Genomic DNA, 19,430 nt, shown 5'->3' on the forward strand with positions numbered 1-19,430 from the left:
ACACAAACACATTTTTTACTACTTGGTTAGTCCCATTTGGTATGAAACAATTACTTTCATGTAAGGCATGTGCAGTTTTAATTTTCTCTCTCCATAAAAAATCAGCAAACAAAATTTCTTCATGCTTTTATTGAATTAAAGCTTTCATATTTTTTACAGAAAATTGGTATTAACATGTAGAGTCACACACAAAAAAAAAAAAAAAAAGAAAACAAAAAACAACCACAAACCAAACAAAACAAAACATTTGTTCAAAGTAAGCAGTTTCTTTTCTGGTATAAAAAGAGAAAGTGATTTGATAAAACAACTTTTTTCCCCAAGGACTAGTCTGTACTGGCGCTTGATTTGACTCTTAACTAATTTTAGGTAAAAATTGCTCACTTAGATGTCTTCTAAAGATTTGAAAATGCAAAATTTGCAAACAAGATGAGAATTCCATCAAGTATAGATTTTCCAGGAGAAGCTGAGACATTCACTGTTTAGTGCATTTATTAAACCACCTCTCTGTTCAAGAAAATGTAACCAGTATCTTAGCAGATGTGCTGCACCCTTTGTCTCTGAGGATAAAGAAAAGTAAGGAATAAAATGGTTTTGTTTATATTCAAATGGAAATGCACTTCACCAAAAAGCAGAATCTGGTGGCAGTTTGAATTGATAACCTGTTATTAATTGAAATAATATGCAGTTCATCTCCGCAGCACAAGATGGGAAACGTATATACGTACATGCATCAGGGAAATTCAGAAATTTTATAGGAAATAGTACACATTGCTTTAAACAGAGCAGTTGCTCTCTTACTCTTGTACCAGGGAGCATAGAAGGCTATTGTGTAGAGGTTTAGGTGGCAAGAAGGTGGAAGATGATGTCTGATCTTAATGCTTTTATTCAGCTGATGATCTTTATTTCCACTCTTACACTTCTTTTCTGAAGCTGACATGTGACTGCATTAATTTTGACTTTGTATTTCTCTGTCTACCCTTGCTAAGACATACAGTCTGTCTCCCCACCATTAGGACTTCAGTTTTGTAGCGAAATATTGCTCTAGGATAAGATTAGGTATCTGTTCTATCCATGAGAACTTTCATATGAGAGAATGGGCTCTGAGTTTATGTATGGTGTGCACAATGTTGTACTAGATTCTGGATGGAATATTTAGAGGTAGTAGGCAAAATTCCTCATAAACTTCAAAAAAAATAGCAAAAGTATTTTATCCAAAATAATGATGCACTGTAACTGAGACAACTTACTTATTTGTAGTTTTATGTATTAAACTCATTTTATTTAGTAAAGCGTTTAGCACATCATAGAGAATTCTTTTTCCCTATTACAATTGTTACTAGATTAAAGGATGCATGAATGCTTGAAGTAAAGGGTGTGCTTAAATATTTTACTGAATTATAGTCTTGACTTGGTGTGGCTGTGAAGTCTTCCCTGGGTAAACTAATAGCAGTGAATATAAACTGTAAATAATTCAGATTTGTACACAGTTCCTCCCTACAGACACTGAGTAGCTTTGTTCTTCATCTACTTAGTTTCCTGTGTTAAGATGTCAAGCAACTATTTAGCTTCTTTTAACTTATATGGCAAAGCCATTTTTTTTTACCGTGCCTGTTTAATTATAAATAATGTTTATCTCAATTATAAAAAAAAACAGAACAAAACCCAGGAGACCATGAAACCCGAACTTGTTTGAATGTGTTTTGATGTTTTTAATTTTAAGCAAGGTCCCCTGTCCATTTCATGCTGAAGCAGTGCAGAACAGCTGTTGCATGTGCGAATTGATTTACAGCTGATAGATTTTGCCAATAATATCCCTATTCTCTTTATAATTATCATACCTGGCAACTGTACCATTGTTGCTAATCCAGAGCCATTATACTGCTGTTGCAGATTTGTATCAAGTATACAGAATGGGGTTTTTCTCTTTATTTTCTTTCTCACCCTAATCCTCTGTCCTTCATGCCATCTGTTTTTCAAGAAGGTTTATTCTCCTTCTGGTGTATCTGTGTTTAAAATAAGCAGAAGATGCTTTAACTGAGGTGTCCTTGAACTATCAGTTATCACAAGTTGTCAAGCATAAAACTTAAAACCTTTAGGGCTAGGTATAGAGTATATTGTTTCCTAGGAGACAGTAACATCCTTGAGTGGGGCTAAAAAAAAAGCCTTACAAGCATCTGATATTTGGCTATGCTAGTACTTTATCTGGATGGTTATAATACCTTACTTCACTATTTTGTTTATATGAATATCTGTGGAGAAGCATTTTGAGATGGTGTATCAATGGTGCATTCTAACAATAACATAATAGTAAGCAATGTAGAGATATCAACTCCAAAACCATCATAGTGTTTTAGGAAAAAAACACCAAAAACCAAACATATTTTCAAAATATTGCCTACATTGAGTACTGAATTAAAAATCAATGTAATATCTGTAATCACAAAGACCACATTGTATGAATTAAACAGTGTTGTTAGGCTTCTCAGACAATGGAGCATTCTAATGGGATTTTTTGGGCCACAGTGAATATGTGTCATTCTTATGCTTTTGGGTTCTTTCCCTTCTTTCCCACCTCATTGAAAAATCAAAATCCAAGTAACTGAACTAAAATGTCTCTGATTGTTCTAATATTCTGGGGTTCTTTAATCTGCAATTGCAAATGAGTCTCAGAGAGAGTATCAGGTGCTGGACTGATTTTATCCGCCACATTTGGGTAAGCCCCTTTTTAAACTCAAATTGGCCAAAAATTTGGGCTTTTTTATTCTCTTCTCTACAAATACTTAATACCCCTTACACGCCTTCTGCATTGCTGTTTTATCTTCAGGCAGAACAAATAGTATAGAAGGGCTTGTATCTGTCTATTGATGGGTTTAAAGTAGCTTTCTGTAGCCACTAATGGGACATTGAACTCCTTCGCACTCCTTTTCACCCGAATTTTACTCTTGCATTGTGAAGTTTCCCCTTGTCACCCTGTCATTTCAGGCTAACTTTTGGATAGTCCATCTCCGAACCAGTGTGCAGTGATAGCAATTACTGACAGTCATCTTGGAAAGCAAATCAGTGACAGGAAAGAGTTTTAATGTGCTTACGATAATTTCTAATGCTGTGAGACTTATATATGGCATTTTTTTGTACAAAAGGAACTCCTGAGGCCTACTGATTATCCAAAAGCTGTACTTCCTTTTTTATTTTTATTTTTTTTAATCCTTATCTTCCAAGCTCTCTATTTCTCTCCTCCTCATAAGAAATAGTCTGGTTTTATTTGAGGTCTTTTACAGAAATTAGCCAACAGCTTTTTACATGACCACCTGATCCCTAGCTAATCAGTGTGAGCTGCAGGGTGAAAAAGCAAGCAAGTAAGAAAGCTGGGAGAAGTATTCATGGGATTCATAAAAGCCCACAATCCTCTGTTCATGCCCTACATGTTTTATTTCATACTTTTTATATAGTGTTAGGAAAGAGTCACACTTCACAATTTCTAGTACACTTCATGGCCCAACTTACTGTGTAAGTGCAGAAGCAATTTATAGACTGCAATTGGTCAAACACTTCTACAGTACAGTATGAGAAGGTTCAGCCCATTTCTGAGTTGTTCTAGATAACAACCAAGATACCTATTCTTTTGGCTTGTGCACAGTGATAGTGCTCCATATTCAGTGAGTAAGAGTGGAAGTCTACTTTAGAAGTACTTGCTTTCAGTCTCACTAGCAGGGGATAATATGAAGAAACTATATCAGTATGGAAAATACTCATCTCCTGAATAGCCAAATGGACTCCTTTAAGAAAAACAAAGAATCCACTTTTCTTCAGACAGGGTGAATAGCTGGACTATACAGACAATTATATTGCAAAAACATCAATTAGCAATAGTATGTTTTTATCATATAGGTAATTTATTCTGGAATTTCCATTATATTTGTAACTACCTGGATAAATGTCTTATTAAAAGCAAATTAAAATTTTAGAATATGTACGACATATGTACTAGTCTATTTAGAATATGTACTACAAGAGGGGCTAAAATTTCTATGACTTGGGAGTTGAACAACATTAGCTTGTTGTTACTGTATTATGAAACAGATTTCATATGATTGTACTATTGAATTTTAAGTAGTACTCTGACTCATCAGATGCCTCTTTAATATTATGGTTCCTCCCCAAGCTTAGTATGAAATCATAAGGACTCATGTAGAAGCTTAGTCTTAGATTTTGTATTTTGTTAGTATGTTATGTGCATTTGGGGATGTTTGAAAAAAAAAATAAAATGGCAAGGTACCTGTTAGCCATGAAATAGCATAAACAAAGAGTGTTTCATCATAGAAACTTTTTTCCCTTGTAAGTAACCTTGTTTTCTTTAAGAATTTAAATGAAATTGCAATTATATGCACAGTTTTTAAATAAAAATATTATTTTATCTGAAAAAAGTCTAAAATGTAGTGGCTACAGAATCTTTAGCTGCATATTCTATGTTGTTAATATTTTATGCTTCTACAAGATGAAATAGAGCAATGAGAGAAGCTCACAGGCTTTAAGAATACCACTGGATGTTTCTGTCATCTTACAGTCACTTTCTCTTCATCCCCTCCTGCAGCTGCTCCTGATTAGCTGAGGGTCAGGTGGTCATTTATCAAATCTAGCTGGGAAGTTGATAAATGTCTCTAAAAGAGCTCAGGAAGAAGGAGATATTTTCTTATAAGTGGGCCTGGAGGGAGAAAGATAGAGATGTTATAAGCTGATCAATTGGATGTAGAAGAAAGTGTATCTTCTTGGGAACCTGAGTAGGCATGAAAGGCTTAGAAACTCTGAAGTGTTCATCCTCTGAAAGAATAAGAATAAAAATAATTGAGAAGTGAAGGCTTTTGTGTTTTGATTTTCTTTGAAGTGTTTTTGTGTGTTCTCTACTCTTTGACTGGAAGAGATAGAGGTGTAGTTTGCCTGAGGTATGTACTAAGCAAGCCAAGTGACTGATGATGAGAAATAACTTGGGAATAAGAAGCTGGAATAGAAGACCTGTTCTTTGCCAGGGAATGAGCAGATAATTTCTTTAGGGAACCAAAGTGACAACTTTCTGAAAACAAATCAGCAGTGCTGAGACATCAGAAGCACTGAGTAGATCTGGCTGGTCTCTTCAAGTTCAAGGGTGCTCAAGGAGCCCAGAGCAAAACATTTGGTTTCCTTGCTATTTGTTTTTGAAAGTTGGACACTCTAAACTTCAATGCAAAAGTTGGTTTTGGAAAAGGTGGTAGGGGTGGGAGGGTTGCTCTGGCTGCTGAAATATAGAATAACTGAGTAATTATGTTACTCATATCAATCAGAATTGCTATAACTGACCCATTTGTTTATGACTGCTATGAAAGCTTGATTCTGATGCAAAAAGGCCTTAGCTTAATCCACCTTTTTATATATAAAATGCTTTAAGCTTACTGTGTCTCTGGAAAGAAGGAAAGCTAAATGAATTGGGTGAATTCGGAGGGGCCTCCAAGTCCCATTATTTGTAGCTACTTCATATTTTTATATTGCAATTACCAAAAGCATTGTTAAAGACATTGCAAGAAGTTCCTTAGAGATGTTCCGGACACAGTGTACTAATTGAAATTCAATCTAACTTATTTTTGTCTTTGTAGTCCATTTTGTGCTGTCAGTTTAAGTCAAACAATTGTATTTTTTCTCTGTAGGGAAAGGTGAACATGGAAAGCCGTACCCTCTTACAGAGGAAGACCATGATGATTCTGCATATAGAGAAAATGGCTTCAACATATTTGTTAGCAACAACATAGCACTGGAACGATCCCTGCCAGACATCCGACATCCTAAGTGCGTAATTTTTTTTCCTGGATTATTTGATTTTTAGTTTGTATCTTTGTATATCTCTAAATAACTTGCTTTTCTGGGAGGTCAGTCATGAACCCTCAGACAAAAAATTGCGGCCATTCCTTTAAATAGAAAATGGAAAGCTTATCGTCATTGTTAAATCATTTGCACTATCTGTCTTATAAATTTAACTTTTATTTTATTAGTAACACATCAAGACTATAGGAGGCCTCTCTTAATAACAAAATTGTTTTCATGGCATTTCTGGGTAGTGATTTTTTAGGCAGTGATAAATAACGTTTTACATATTTTTTCAGGTTTTCATTTGGTAATAGCTGATCTTTCCTTTGGGGGGCAGCATAACAATTTGCATAAAGGTTTTGGCTAAATGTTTGGACCAGTGTTTCCAAAATGTTTCTTTTGGTTTGTTACGTAAGAAGTGAAAGCAACCTAATAGCTACAGCTTACTGGGTGCTGATAGCACAGATAATGAGCGTAGAATTGCATGAAAGAGAATGAGCCATAATGAAATATATGGGCAGAATTTGGTGGGGTTGGATGATGGTGGTGTTCCTTAATAGCAGTAATATCCTACAGAGAAACAGGATAAAGACTATTTTGGAAAATAACCAGTGAGTTAAATTGGTCATGCAGTTCTCAGCAAACCTTTTCTGTAATTTTTTCTCCCATATACAAGAAGTAAGGCTTTCTGTCTGCAACAGGAAAGGTCATGTATGCTTTTCTAGGCTTCAAGCTCTAATCCTCAAGAGTCATTCTGACCTCTGAAGAGAGGGATGATTTAATTTTTCTCTTTACATAGCATTTCCCCCCCTCTTTTAATAGGGTGTTATGCAACTAGTCAAAGGGGGAAAGGTACAGGAGTGTGAGAAAACTATTTTTTCTCCATGATTAGGTTTGTATTTTTCATTGGATGCAATTCCCTTTATACAGTATGTTTCAGGTTAAGATAGCTACTTACTTCTTAACCTGTACGATTTTGCTGTGTGAATAACTGAAATTCCTCAGGGAACTGAACAGAACTTGAGAGCTCGACAGACGTTCTTGAGGGGGGAAGATGAAGAAAAGAAATATCATGGCAACTAACACATCTTGTTCTGTCAGATGTAGAGCTATCCTTTTCAAAGAATGAGCAGTATATGAATGTTTGCATAGTAAGATTTTTAAATGTAATTCTCAGCGGAGGAATTGACAAAATATTTTCAAAAAATCTTTTGTTGGAGGTGTTTCTTATTTGATTTCCATGTATCATTGTTTTGAGAAAACACTGGTTAGAATTAAGTCAAGTAACTTTTTCTAACAAGATATGCATTTTATATATTTTGCTTGCTTTCTACTTTACCAAGATACCGGAAATTATTTGTAGAAAGAATGCTTCCAAAATGTTTGAGGTTTAGTGTACAGCTGAACAGCATCACAGCTGTGTTAAATTACAGTGTTGGAGTAATAATATGCTCATCAAGCATTGCGTCTTAGCAAAACTGCATAGGACTACTACTAAATACAAAAGGAAGCTGACGTTTATCCTACCTTAGTGTTTTTATAAGTTGGTCTTCTGTCAACTTGTTTCTCACCCGCTAATGTCCACACAGTCAATGACATTTCCGTGCAAGTCCCCAGAAGCATTGGGAGTGATGTGTTGTCAGAAGTGACATATTAGGAGCTATGTTGGTCCTTCTATGCCACTCTTCCCCCTTCACAAACCCTTTAGTGACTTTCACATAAGCATCTTGTTTGGCAAGTGTGAATCCTTGGTATCTGCATCTTTTTCATGTTCCAATTCAGCTAGGTTCCTATACCATTCAGTGAAGTCTCGTATGGTAGATGTTTTGGTAGTGTCCTGAGTGAACTGACTTGCATCATGTCCTTCTAACCTTCCTTATGTTAAAGACTTCAAACACAAGTAGTCCAGTTGTTATCATCTAAATACAGAGATAAAAAATGTTTTTTGCTAATTTGCGTGCTAAGTATTACACTGATAAGATGACAAAGCTTATAACCTATACTTCTGGTGGTTGCACCTTGAAGCAAGTCTCTATCTTAAACTTCTAAGACACACAGAAGCCTGACAATACTTTCTGATCTACTGTCAGAAACAAAACAATCTCTCAGCTGCTGTGTGTTAAGTATGATGCACTTCACTTAGGGACTGCATGTCCTCTCTTCAGAAGCATGTGTGAAATGGAATAACAGCTCGTAAGGTTGCTTTCAGAAAAACTCACTGGAAAACTATATAGCTTCTATGCCACAAAAGGGTGGTCTTACTGAAATGAGTGCAGCTAATTCAGGTGAGGTATAGCAGGCAAATTTAATTTTGTCAGCTTCTGAGTGTTATAAAGGGCTTTTGATTTGTGGAGCTTCTACCTGTCATTCAGCTTTTAACTGTCTTCTTTTGCATGTTTGTGGGGGATACTGTTATTATATGGATACAAAGGTTTTGATTTTCTGTCTAGCATATACCATTTGCACAGGGGCCTACCTGTGCCAAGGACTAACATTTCTGAAAATGTTGTCTAGGATTTGTTTTAAAAAAACAAATAGAATGGTTTTATTGCCATCAGTAGAGGAAATTCACAAAATGAATCTTCAAATATAACAAAAACCAGAGTGATCAATCATGTAATTTGGATCAAATTTTATCTAAATTTTAAAAGCAGCTATAGGAGTTTCTACATTTCTCTGAAATAACTTCATAAAAAATATTTATTCTAAAATCTTAGACCAAAACAGTTTCAAGTCCTACTTCTAAATGTTTGGTTTTCTTCAAAGTATGCAAAGATGGCACATAACCAGACCTTACTCTGTCTAATCCAAATTAAATTTGTCCTTCTTGGTCTCTTAGGAAACTGGTCTTGGGATTTGCAAACTATATCTTCTGGGAGGTGGACGGGTGGAACTGAACAAATGCTTGGATGACTGAGCTTTAAGAAATTCAGTTTTCAATTTTTTTTACAATCTTTTTTTTTTTTTTCCTTTAAGTGTGATATTTAAAGCACTTCAGCAAGATGTATTCAGATTGATGGTTCTTTCCTTTTTAAGACAGTAAAATGTGTGTGTTGTAAAAATCCCTAGAGAAATAAACCAGTTAACTTCTATTTTAAGGCTGACTTAACAGCTTTCCTGTGTGCTTAATGGATTCTATTGCATCTCTTATACTACTCAGTGTTTTTAATCTCATAGCTACATTATAGCTACACTTGAAGAATTTTTTTTTTTTTTATTTTTCATTTCTGAGGTTTTGTCTTGTTTGTATCCCACTCATAGTGGGTGCTCTTGCCAAGTGTCATTAGCTAATTCTCTGTTCTTTGCCCATGATCACCCCCTGGCTTTAAGTTAAAGAAAAAATCCAAACAAGCCAAGCATTCATTATTTTTCCTTCTATAATTCAAATAAAAATGTGAAACAAGATTATCAGGTCAGCTCATTGGAGTTCAGGACTGATTCAGTGAAAATGAGAGGTTTCATCACCTGAAGTGGAAGGCAATTTTATGAGGTTTGGGGAGTACTGAGGGTTGCCAATGGAATTGCTATTTAAAAGAAGTTCTGTACCAGTATGAAAAATATTTCAAAACCCACAAGAAGAGTGTTTTGATTTTTTTTTTTTTCTTTTCACCTGTCCTGTGCTACTTTCTGTAGTCTGGAATGCAGCAAAACTTCTAAAGATAGGAAAAATGCTGGCAGTATTGTTTTCTATTGTAGAGACACAAATGCTACTTATTCTAATAATTGAATATAGAAGTTACCATTAATTCTTATCTTCTCAGCATTATTAAATATCCTACCATTTTGTTTGTTCAAACAAACAAAACTAAATCTGATTCACATTTTGAATGCTATTCAAAATGTGATTTTAATGAGGCTCAGGGGAATGACTGCGGTCATCTATTCTTAACATTACCATAAATATAAGTTTTGTGGCATATCCTGTTTCAAACTCCTGGGTCCTTGTAGACCAGAGCATCCAACTTCTTAGCTTTTCATTCTTGAATCAAGGAATTCAAGTTAATTCCTGATAGTGATAGAGCTGTGAGCATTATCATTGAAAATCTTTGGGTTTGGTATGCTTGTATAGCTTGATTTCAACAACAGGTCTCATTTTTATATAAAATTTGTCAATTATTGATAATTTGTGTAGTCGCAAGTCAGAGGCACAAATCCTCATTGGCTTGTCTTAATAATTTATCACAAGAAATCCCATCCGTTTTAGATTTCTCTGGGCATAGATATATTCACTTTGTACTGAAATTCTTAATGGTCATAGTCTACATTAAGGACATACAATATACAAACTGGTTTTTGTGATGTCTGGATTTTAGGCTGTATGGGCTGGGATCAGTGCTCTTAAGCATCGCCTGCTGGTCTTGCTGTTGCTGTGTGAAGTGGTGGCCCTTCACTGTCACTCCCAGCATTATTCCTTTTCAGAAGTCTGAGCTGTGCTCCTTTTTCTTAAACATTAAACTTTTCACACGCCTCAAGAAATATTCAAAGAAATACAGGTGTTTAGCTAAAGGCTGTGAGATCTTCTGTGTTCTGAACACTAATGAGGTTGTCTTCAATAATAAAAAAGGAAAATTTCACTCTACCTGTTCTGCATAATGGAAACTCACTAACTCTCCTTCCTTGTCAGTAGCAAAAGCTGAGAGAATGTCTGAATGGTCCTCAGAATATTTGAATGTAGTGTGATTCCTGTTCCATGTATTTTTAAAAGAAGCTAAAATTAATATGTATTAAGTTTCCGAAGGTGGGAGGGTTACTGTTAGTTCTTACTTATGCTTTGGTAAACTTTGCAGAAAGACTAGAACTACTGGACTCCTATGGAAAAGGGATATATTATAAATTATAGCTACAGTCATGCAGTAGTTTGTATTTAAAGCCTCTACAAATTTTCAGTAATTGCATTGAAGGTATTTAATAACTTTTTTATAAATACAGTGCCTTTATTACAGTTTAAGATATGTATGTTGTCCTTAAAAATCCATCTTTAGTCCAGTACTCCAAGATAGAATCCAATAAATTCCCTCATCATTCTGTGATTTTAAAGACAGGCTCAGGTTGTCTTGCTTCAAGACGCTGAAATAAAAATTATTCAATCTAAATATGCTTAACTTCACAATATTTAATAAGGGTCATGGAAGCAATTGGGTGTTTGGATCTATCTTCTACTGAATTTTTTATTATATTTTGAAAGAAACAGTAGAATGCTTCTTTCTAGTTCTCATTCACTGTGGGAAATCTGAAATGTCTTAATACACACGTATGTTGCATTGCTTCTTTCTGATGTTTATTACTATTACCTTAACCACATCTGGTCACAGAGCAACTGGTTAAACTCAAATTGTACTTTTAGTGGGCTAGTGAGAAAGCTGGAGGTCCTTACTCTGACTGCTTTTCAAAGTGTGTTCCACCTTCAGTAGGTGGAAAGTCGTGTGGCCCAAAAACTTAAAGGCATTGTCCCCATTTCCAAACCTTACCAGATTGTTCTCTGCAATTGCTTCAGGGCATCACACTTGAAGTACAGCTTCTCAAAACAGGAACAGGAATATTTTATAGCTAAGAAAACTTGTGGTCTTCTGTCTCTGTCATGCCTGCTGTCAGTTCCTCTGCACGATATGTATTGATAGTAACAAATAACATGGAGTAATTCCCAAGTGCTTTCTGGGTACTTTGCGTGTCCTTTTTTCTGACAGCATCATCTGAAATGTGGCAAAAGATTGATGATTCCCCTTCCGTCCTTTTGGTGAGAAACAGGCTGCAGTGTTTACTAGGCCACCGAGGAGAGTGCAAGCCTGATGGTCTTTTTCTGTTTACTGAAAAGAATTTGATAAAGAAATAAGCTGTTTATACAAGTGGAGGAAAGTAGTTCTTGTGTGTTTAGATGCTCTGAAAGTTACTTAAAATCCAGTGAAGCCTCCCACACTCCTGAGAAAATAACAAGCTGCAGTAAACATAACTGTGAAATCTAAACTTAATAGGGACAGCAATACTGAAGGGTATTACCCTCCAGCCAGTTTTGTACATCTGGATAGCCAAGTCTATTAGCATTTGGCAGCAGTTAAAGAGAATTTCTAACTCTCACATAATACAATGGTAAATTTGGAAAGTATGTGTAACTCCAGTAAGATCTGTGAGATGTGGAATGTTCTGGGGATCTGTACCTTTGCACTTCACAGGTGAAAGTGATGATATATGCCATTAATAGTTTTATGAAAAGCCTCAGTACACCTTCCTTTATACATCCATTCTTGCTTCCTTTCCAAGTTTGGGGTTTTTTTTTTCCATAGAATTAGGCATGTATCTAATGTGAATTTGCGTAAGACTGGATACTTAAACAAATGAAATTTCAGCTCTAATAACAACAAAACACAGCAAGTGCCAGCAGTACATTCTTGCTGGCAACAGAATTAACTGTTAGACTCATGTAATAGGGACAGTAAATGTGCAGCAGGGTGGAATAAAAAAAGTCAGTTTCTTTCTCTTTTGTCTAGTTTGATTATGAATAACATTGTTGAGCGCTTATTTTCTGAAAGCTGCACTGGCCACAGGATGTGGTAGCAGGCAAGAGAACTTGCTTGTCTTACAGGCACATGTGGTCCATGACACCTGGAGGCAGCACTTTCACAGCTTTTGTTCCCATGTCTACTGGCTGGGATTTTTGTGCTATAGATATTGGTCAGATCTAGTAATATCTTACCCATTATTTTATTTCATATATTGTATACAGGAGATGATATTGAGAGAGAGGTGTGAGCCTGGTCATATATTGCTGTGAAAGGGAGTGGAGAAGAGAAGGAGGTAGATCACAAAGAACCATCTTAAAATACTTCAGCAAACTGGACATAGTAAGTCCTTACGCCCTGATAGGATGTACCTATGAAGAACTGATATCTTTTTGAGGTCCCTCTCAAGATCAAGACAACTGGGACAAGTATCTGAGGACTGGCACAAAACTGGAGTGGCTGATACCCACCAGCAGGTTCCTAGAAGCCTTTGGGATAGCTTTGAAGTGTAAGAGGGACTGGTAAAAGGATAGTAAGGATTTATGAAACAGAAATTAAAGGGTGGTTGACCAAAGTACCAGTTGGTTTGTTCCTGCAGTAGCATGCTTAAGATGCACTTTGAGATGCAAAAATCTGAGATTCTAATCCTGTTTCTTCTCCTTCAGCCAGGAAGATGAACCTAGACTCAAAACAGAGGGGTTTTATTGATCTTATAAGTGTGCTTGGTGTGAGAGAATGATTTATGAGTACATCAATGTTTTTGTAGTTTCTTTTTTTGTAGTCTCTCTCACAAGTGGTTTGGGGGTGTGTATATTATATAAATCGGGCTACTTGATGATATTTTTGAATTCATAGGTGATAAAGTGCAAGGTTTAGCTGAAATATAATTATAGTACTAAGATGCTTGCTGATGTAGGCTTGCTTATGAGGGATTTTGAGATGGTATAAAATTCTATATGCATTTCTTTTTTACAAGCTTAAATTTAATACCTATGGGTGAGTAGAAAAGTTTCTTAAAGCATGTAAAAGAGTTTGTTGGGGTTTTTTATAATTTTTTATAAGATTTTTCCATTATGGTTTTATACCTCACTGTCTTGTAAACCAAGCTTTGCAAACACAGATGAGCTTTGTGTCTTCAGGCTTATCTGCCTCTCATGTTCTTTGCTTGGTTAGAGACACCTGTTGGTTCTAAGGACCAACTGAGGCAAACTCACTGATGGATTTTTTCAAAGAAATGCAGTGCTTATGGAGAGACTGCAAATTGACATCACAACCCAGAAAGTAAACCATATACTGGGCAGCATCAAAAGAAGTGTGACCATCAGGTCAAGCCCTCTGCTCTGCTCTAGTGAGATCCTGTTTGGAGTACTGTGTGCAGTTCTGGTGTCCTCAACACACGAAGGACATGGGGCTGTTGGAGCAAGTCCAGAAAAGGGTCACAATGAATATCAGGGGACTGGAGCACCTCCTGTATGAAGATAGGCTGAGAAAGTTGGGACTGCTCAGCCTGGAGGAGAGAAGGCTGTGTGGAGACCTCATAGCAGCCTTCCAGTATCTGAAAGGGGCCTAAAAGGGTGCTGGGGAGGGACTCTTCATTAGAGACTGTAGTGACAGGACAAGGGGGAAAGAGTTCAAACTTAAACAGGGGAAGTTTAGATTAGGTATAAGGAAGAAGTTTTTTAATGTGAGAGTGGTGAGGCACTGGAACAGCTTGCCCAAAAAAGTGGTAAGTGCTCCATAGAATCATAGAATAGTTAAGGTTGGAAAGGACCTTAAGATCATCTAGTTCCAGCCCCCCTGCAGTGTTCAAGGTCAGGTTGGAGAGAGTGTTGAGTGACAAGGTCTAGTGCTAGGTGTCCCTGCCCACGGCAAGGGGGTTGTAACTAGATGATCTTAAGGTCCTTTCCAACCCTAACCATGCTATGGCATAAAGTAACAAGTGCCTAGTTCAGGTCTATCAGCTTTGATGAAGTCCATACTGAAGAAAACCTACATAAAGAGTGCAAGGCTTTGCTTATTTAGTTTCCAAGAAGTGTTATTTGTTGTGTGTTTAATAGTGGTAGTGCAGACTATTTCTGCTTGTGTTTTAACCCCACCTGACAACTGCCACACAGTTGTTTGCTCACCTTCCATTCTCCCTGCAGAGAAAAAAAAAACCACCTGTGGGTTAAGAACAACTTCATAATTGAAACAAAATAGCATAGAATAATAATGATTGTAAGGAAAAGGGAGACAACAAAGAGAGAGAGGAATAAGTCCCAAGAAACACAAGTGATGCACGATACAATTGCTCACCACCTGCTGACTGATACCCAGCCTGACCCAAGCAGAGATCTGGGCCTTCTGGGTAACTCCCCCAAGTTTATATACTGGGCATGATGTGCTGAGGTATGGAATACCCCTTTGGGTCAGGTGTCCTGTCTCTGCTTCCTCCCGGCTTCCTGTGCTCCTCCTCCCTGGCAGAGCATGAGAGACTGAAAAGTCCTTGATCAGGGTAAGCATTACTTAGCAACAACTACCAGCTATTAGGAAGAAAATTAAATATGTTCCAGCGGAAACAAGGACACTGCTGTAGAATTTGATTTTTTCTTTCTTTTTTTTTTAATTGTTGTGAAAATAGCAATAATGTTCTGGAGAAGGCTTATTTGTTCTAGTAGGGAAAAGTGGTGTAACATTTATTGAGGCGTGTACCCAGTAATGTCTGCTTGCTTCCCAGCTGTGAGCCACTGTGAAAATAAAGATTACTTTTCCCTCCGTCAGTTCACACCCAAGCTAATTTTACAGCCTTGTCAGATGGCAGCAGAAATTACTAGTTACCACTACTTCACTGGGCTTTGTTGACAAAGCTAGATTGGAACAGAAACAAGGTGCAACTGAAGCTTGTTGCTGTGAATTGAGTACTTTGACATGCTAAGACACATACTATGTAAATTTTCACTGGAAAATGTTTTATCTTGGTAGTTTATAGAGGGCTTGTCAGTAGTAGTTTCCCACTGGGAACCCAGCGGGTGCTGTAGTTGGTTTAATAAAGGATAGAAAAGGTCAGATCTGAAAATGCTGCTCAGCTAAGAAAGCATGCGCTGACAAAGCCAGGGTGAGGGGGAGGTGTGGGATGGTGCAGTGAGGAGAAGGGGTAGAAGCTTGAAAATCTCTTTCTGTTTTTGCTCTTTGGCACTTCATGAATGAGGAGAAAATTGGAGGTGGGCGACTTTTGTAATCAAGTAACTGCAGTAGTAGGCTGCTACCTTGCTTCCTAAATGCAGCAAAGGGATACCTGCAAGTCAGTTAACTCCTCCTATGCTATTTATCTATCAGAAAGGGCGGTTTACAAGGCTGTTGTGTCTAGAAGGCACAGAGCCTGGTAACTGGCCAAGGCATTGCTATTTCCATCCCTTAATGTGCCTAAAATATTATTGTTACATCTACAGGGTCAAACACATTGCTGCTTTTATGAATCAGCTTTTGCTGTAAAGTGGCTGAAATGGTGCCAGCCCTGCTCTTCTTTTTCATCACTTTAGAAGCCCATTTTCTTCCATTTGCTCTTCTACAGAGGTAGTGGATTTCTGCGTGTTTCTGTTAACAGAGAAGCTGTAAAGATGGAGAATTTTGCAGTTCTGCATCTTAAGCTAGTATGATAGTTTAGGACTTTTTTTTTTCTTCCTACTTGTATACTCATCAGGGAATTAAACAGAACTATCCTTATACCTTGAAGTAAAAGGAAGCTGTTTCTTTATTTCTGCCCAATAGAGTAGGCTAACCTACAAAATGAAATCATAATCATCTTAGGACTTTCAGTAGTGAATAACAAAGTGTAATTTTAACTCCTTTCACTACTTCTCTTTTTATGATTGGTCCTCTTTTCAAGTTGTATTTTATTAGTGCTTGCTGCAAATAGCTTCCAGATGTTTCTGTGACAATTTTTTTTTCTTCCTCAGCCAGGTTAGTATTTTAGGAATAAAGGAACTTCTTCTTATTCCTTTAGCCTTCTGAAAGTCTACCTGCAACTTCGAAATTGGCTCTAAAATTGTTTTATTCAGAAACTCGGGTTTGACTCTTATTTCAACCCAGTAGAAGAATTTTATATCTCAAAAGAATAACTAAACCAGTATTAAGTGTTTTAAGGGCAAGTGTACGAGTGTATTGTTTTTATAAAAAAGCCTTGAACTCCAGGGTGCAAATGTTCAGCTGTGAGAAACTTTAGGAGCACCACGACAAACACAAACTGGTGAAAAGTTCCACTTTGTCAATTATATATATATTTAACATATTTCACTATACAGATTTTTTGCAAATAAATTCCACCTTAGCTTTTAGTAAAGAACTTTGATTTCATACTCATCATTTCCTGGCAACTCTGTGGTAGGTGTGTATAATAAAAAGTATTGTGAAGCTTTCAGAGTTTGTTTTTTTCAATGACATACTTGTATCATACATATGATTAGTGCTTAGTAGTCTATCTTATAATGGAAGGGGAAGAGAGAGATTCTTTGTCCAGAGATAGTGAAGAGGTACTTATTGCTTTTAAAATTAATTTGAGAACAGCTCATGCCCCTGTTTTTAAAAGAATCTTATATGAAACTCTTTAAGGGACAAATTTAGTGATGTAGTTTTATTCTCTGATAAGAAATATCAGATCTCAAGGTATGAAATATCATGGAAAGAAAGACACAACCTATCAAGGATAGCAATATTTGAAAGCATAAATCAAAGTTCATAACTTTACATTCAGGATAATAATCTTGAAAATGTCATTGTATGTGATTCATCAGAAAATTCACCATTTGGTGTCAGGTTTTTTTCACACCTACACAACAAGGGTTTGTGTCCAAAATATTTTTCTGGCAAAGTCAAAATTGCTAATGTTATTTCATAATTCTGAGTATTTGTGTGAGGGAGGTACGTAATGCCCTTTGCATGTTCTCTTCTAAACTCCCTTTCTTCTGGATGCTAATGTAGTAAGTTCAGTCAGAAAATACAGGTGTGAGCTACCTACCTAGCAGGATGACAATTGCTTATCATAGTTAATTTCTTTCTAGGTATCTCTACCAAGACATTTGTATATAATTTTCTGTATTAAAACAGAAATTATTCTAAGATTTAAGAATTTATTTAATTATAAGTTTGAAGAAATCTATTAACATTTGTGCTAAGAAATTGTCATTCTCTTAACCTTAGCTATTGAACCTCTTATTCAGCATTGTTCCACGAATAAGTGGTGATGTGCTGTGCTTGCATACATTAATTGCAAAAATAACCGCATCTTTAGGAAAGCATCTGTAATATTTTGGTAAGGTCAATCTGTAGTATCCTATTAAGGTTTTATTAGTGCTTTTCTAGTTTGGGTTGTTGGGTTATTCTTCCCCCTTCAATAGTATCCCGCAATGAGTCCTAGGTACATACTGTTGTTTCTTTGTTGCCTTACCCCTTCCCAATTTGTTGATTCAGATATATGAACGCTGAAATTTAGAAGTAAATGGTAAATTCTGAGTCTTTGAAAAATAAAAATATTTTGCTCAGATGTATTTCAAGTATTTCTGTAGGAAGCCAGTTCAGTTTCACTGAACGTATGCCATAATTAAAAAAAAAAAAACCCTAATGAATATTAGTGCTCATTTTAAAAACTGTTAAAATTTGATGGCAATATTAATCCTTATTTTATACATAGCATATTTTCTTTCTACAGTAAATATTGCTTTATATTTTATTTTAATAAATTTTGGTAAGATTGCATTCTTCAGGAAATATAAAAGTCTCTGGTATAATAATTTCTCACTACTTTGGAGAATCAGGAATCTCAGTTTTAAAACATTCATTCCACAGGGTATTTAAGCTGTTAACCAGATTAATTTTATAGAGTAGACATATTAAAATCAGTCTGTATTTTGCTTGGGAATGCTTAAAACACTGTTATGTTTGGATTATTTTGGTGACAGCAAAAAGCATGTAGTCTTGAAACTGTGCCTTCTTTATGGTGGGTGAAAAATAAGATATTTATTAAGATGTATGTTGGAACCTTGAAATCAGCATGAATAATAAAGGAAGGTTAGTTTTAAGCTATGTTCAAACTTTGTCAGCGCTTCTGTAAATGCACTCCACAGAATTTTTTTATGAGAAAAGTGTTGAAAAAACACTTCTAAAATTTTTTGATGCTGAGGCAAAGTTGTTGCAGTTAATGGTAAAAGTATATTTCTAGTAGCTTGTCTAATAACTTGCTGATACTTCTTGGTTTTAAATGTCATTATCATCACTAAAACGCAGGTGAATTGAAGTATTAGATAAGATAACTCTATGTGTGTCAAGATTTATCATTGTGTTAATTACTGTTGCATATAAAAACTTTTCTGCTTAATACATGAATCATCCATCTACCTAGACTGGTTTATTCTGTTTTGTAGACACATGAATAAGTTTAAATGTAATAATAGTTTGACTGTGGACTGTACTCTGACCTAGTGATATGATTACTAGTTTTTTTTCTTTTATGCACAAAGACTTGATCACATTGAAGACTAGCAATGGCTTACAAGAAGCAATATTACTCTGCTTCCAAGTAGTCTTGTTACAGCCAGGGTATTTGGCATCATTTCTATTATGCAGAATATGAAGAACCACACTGATGGACTTTGAACAAATGCTGCACGTGTATATGATTATTCTCTTGTTAAATCAAATTCTCAGCAGTGGATCTCTGTGTCCTTATTACAATTCATGGGCCTTTTCTGAACACTACAGCTATCTATCAGATCTGTCCTGCAGCCCATCACAGCACAGAGCCAGCTATACCTTGCTTTAGATAATGCTGAATAGAACTTCAGATAAAATGGATTTCTCTATCACATCTTCTAAAACACAGTGACCTTCTGTTAAGTTAGAAGTCTCATGTCAGAGACCAAGGGGTAAAACTGAGCAGAATTTACCTTGCTGAAGAAAGGCAAGTAGGGCACCACTATGAAACCTTAGAGACTGTCTTAACAATAGAAGATGATGAAATTCAAGTTTCCATTTCTATTAACTTGAGAATCTGAGCAGCTTATTTGAAAAAAGTAGGAAAAATCATTTTGGTGATTTGTGGCTCTTACTAGAAATCTGTTCACATAGCCAGGT

The 19,430-nt window shown here is 36.1% G+C and overlaps 1 protein-coding gene across 3 annotated transcripts in view; it reads left to right on the forward strand.

The window, feature by feature from the left end:
- The window catches only part of GALNTL6 (polypeptide N-acetylgalactosaminyltransferase like 6), a 463,438-nt gene that overhangs the window by 178,508 nt on the left and 265,500 nt on the right, over positions 1–19,430 (forward strand). For all 3 annotated transcript variants that reach the window (XM_065665243.1, XM_065665244.1, XM_065665245.1), the window contains one exon: positions 5,676–5,814. In XM_065665243.1, the coding sequence (XP_065521315.1) occupies positions 5,676–5,814 (139 nt within the window). The remainder of the gene's footprint in view (positions 1–5,675; positions 5,815–19,430) is intronic.

This window comes from Lathamus discolor, chromosome 1 (assembly GCF_037157495.1).
Source record: "Lathamus discolor isolate bLatDis1 chromosome 1, bLatDis1.hap1, whole genome shotgun sequence".
NCBI lineage: Eukaryota > Metazoa > Chordata > Aves > Psittaciformes > Psittacidae > Lathamus > Lathamus discolor.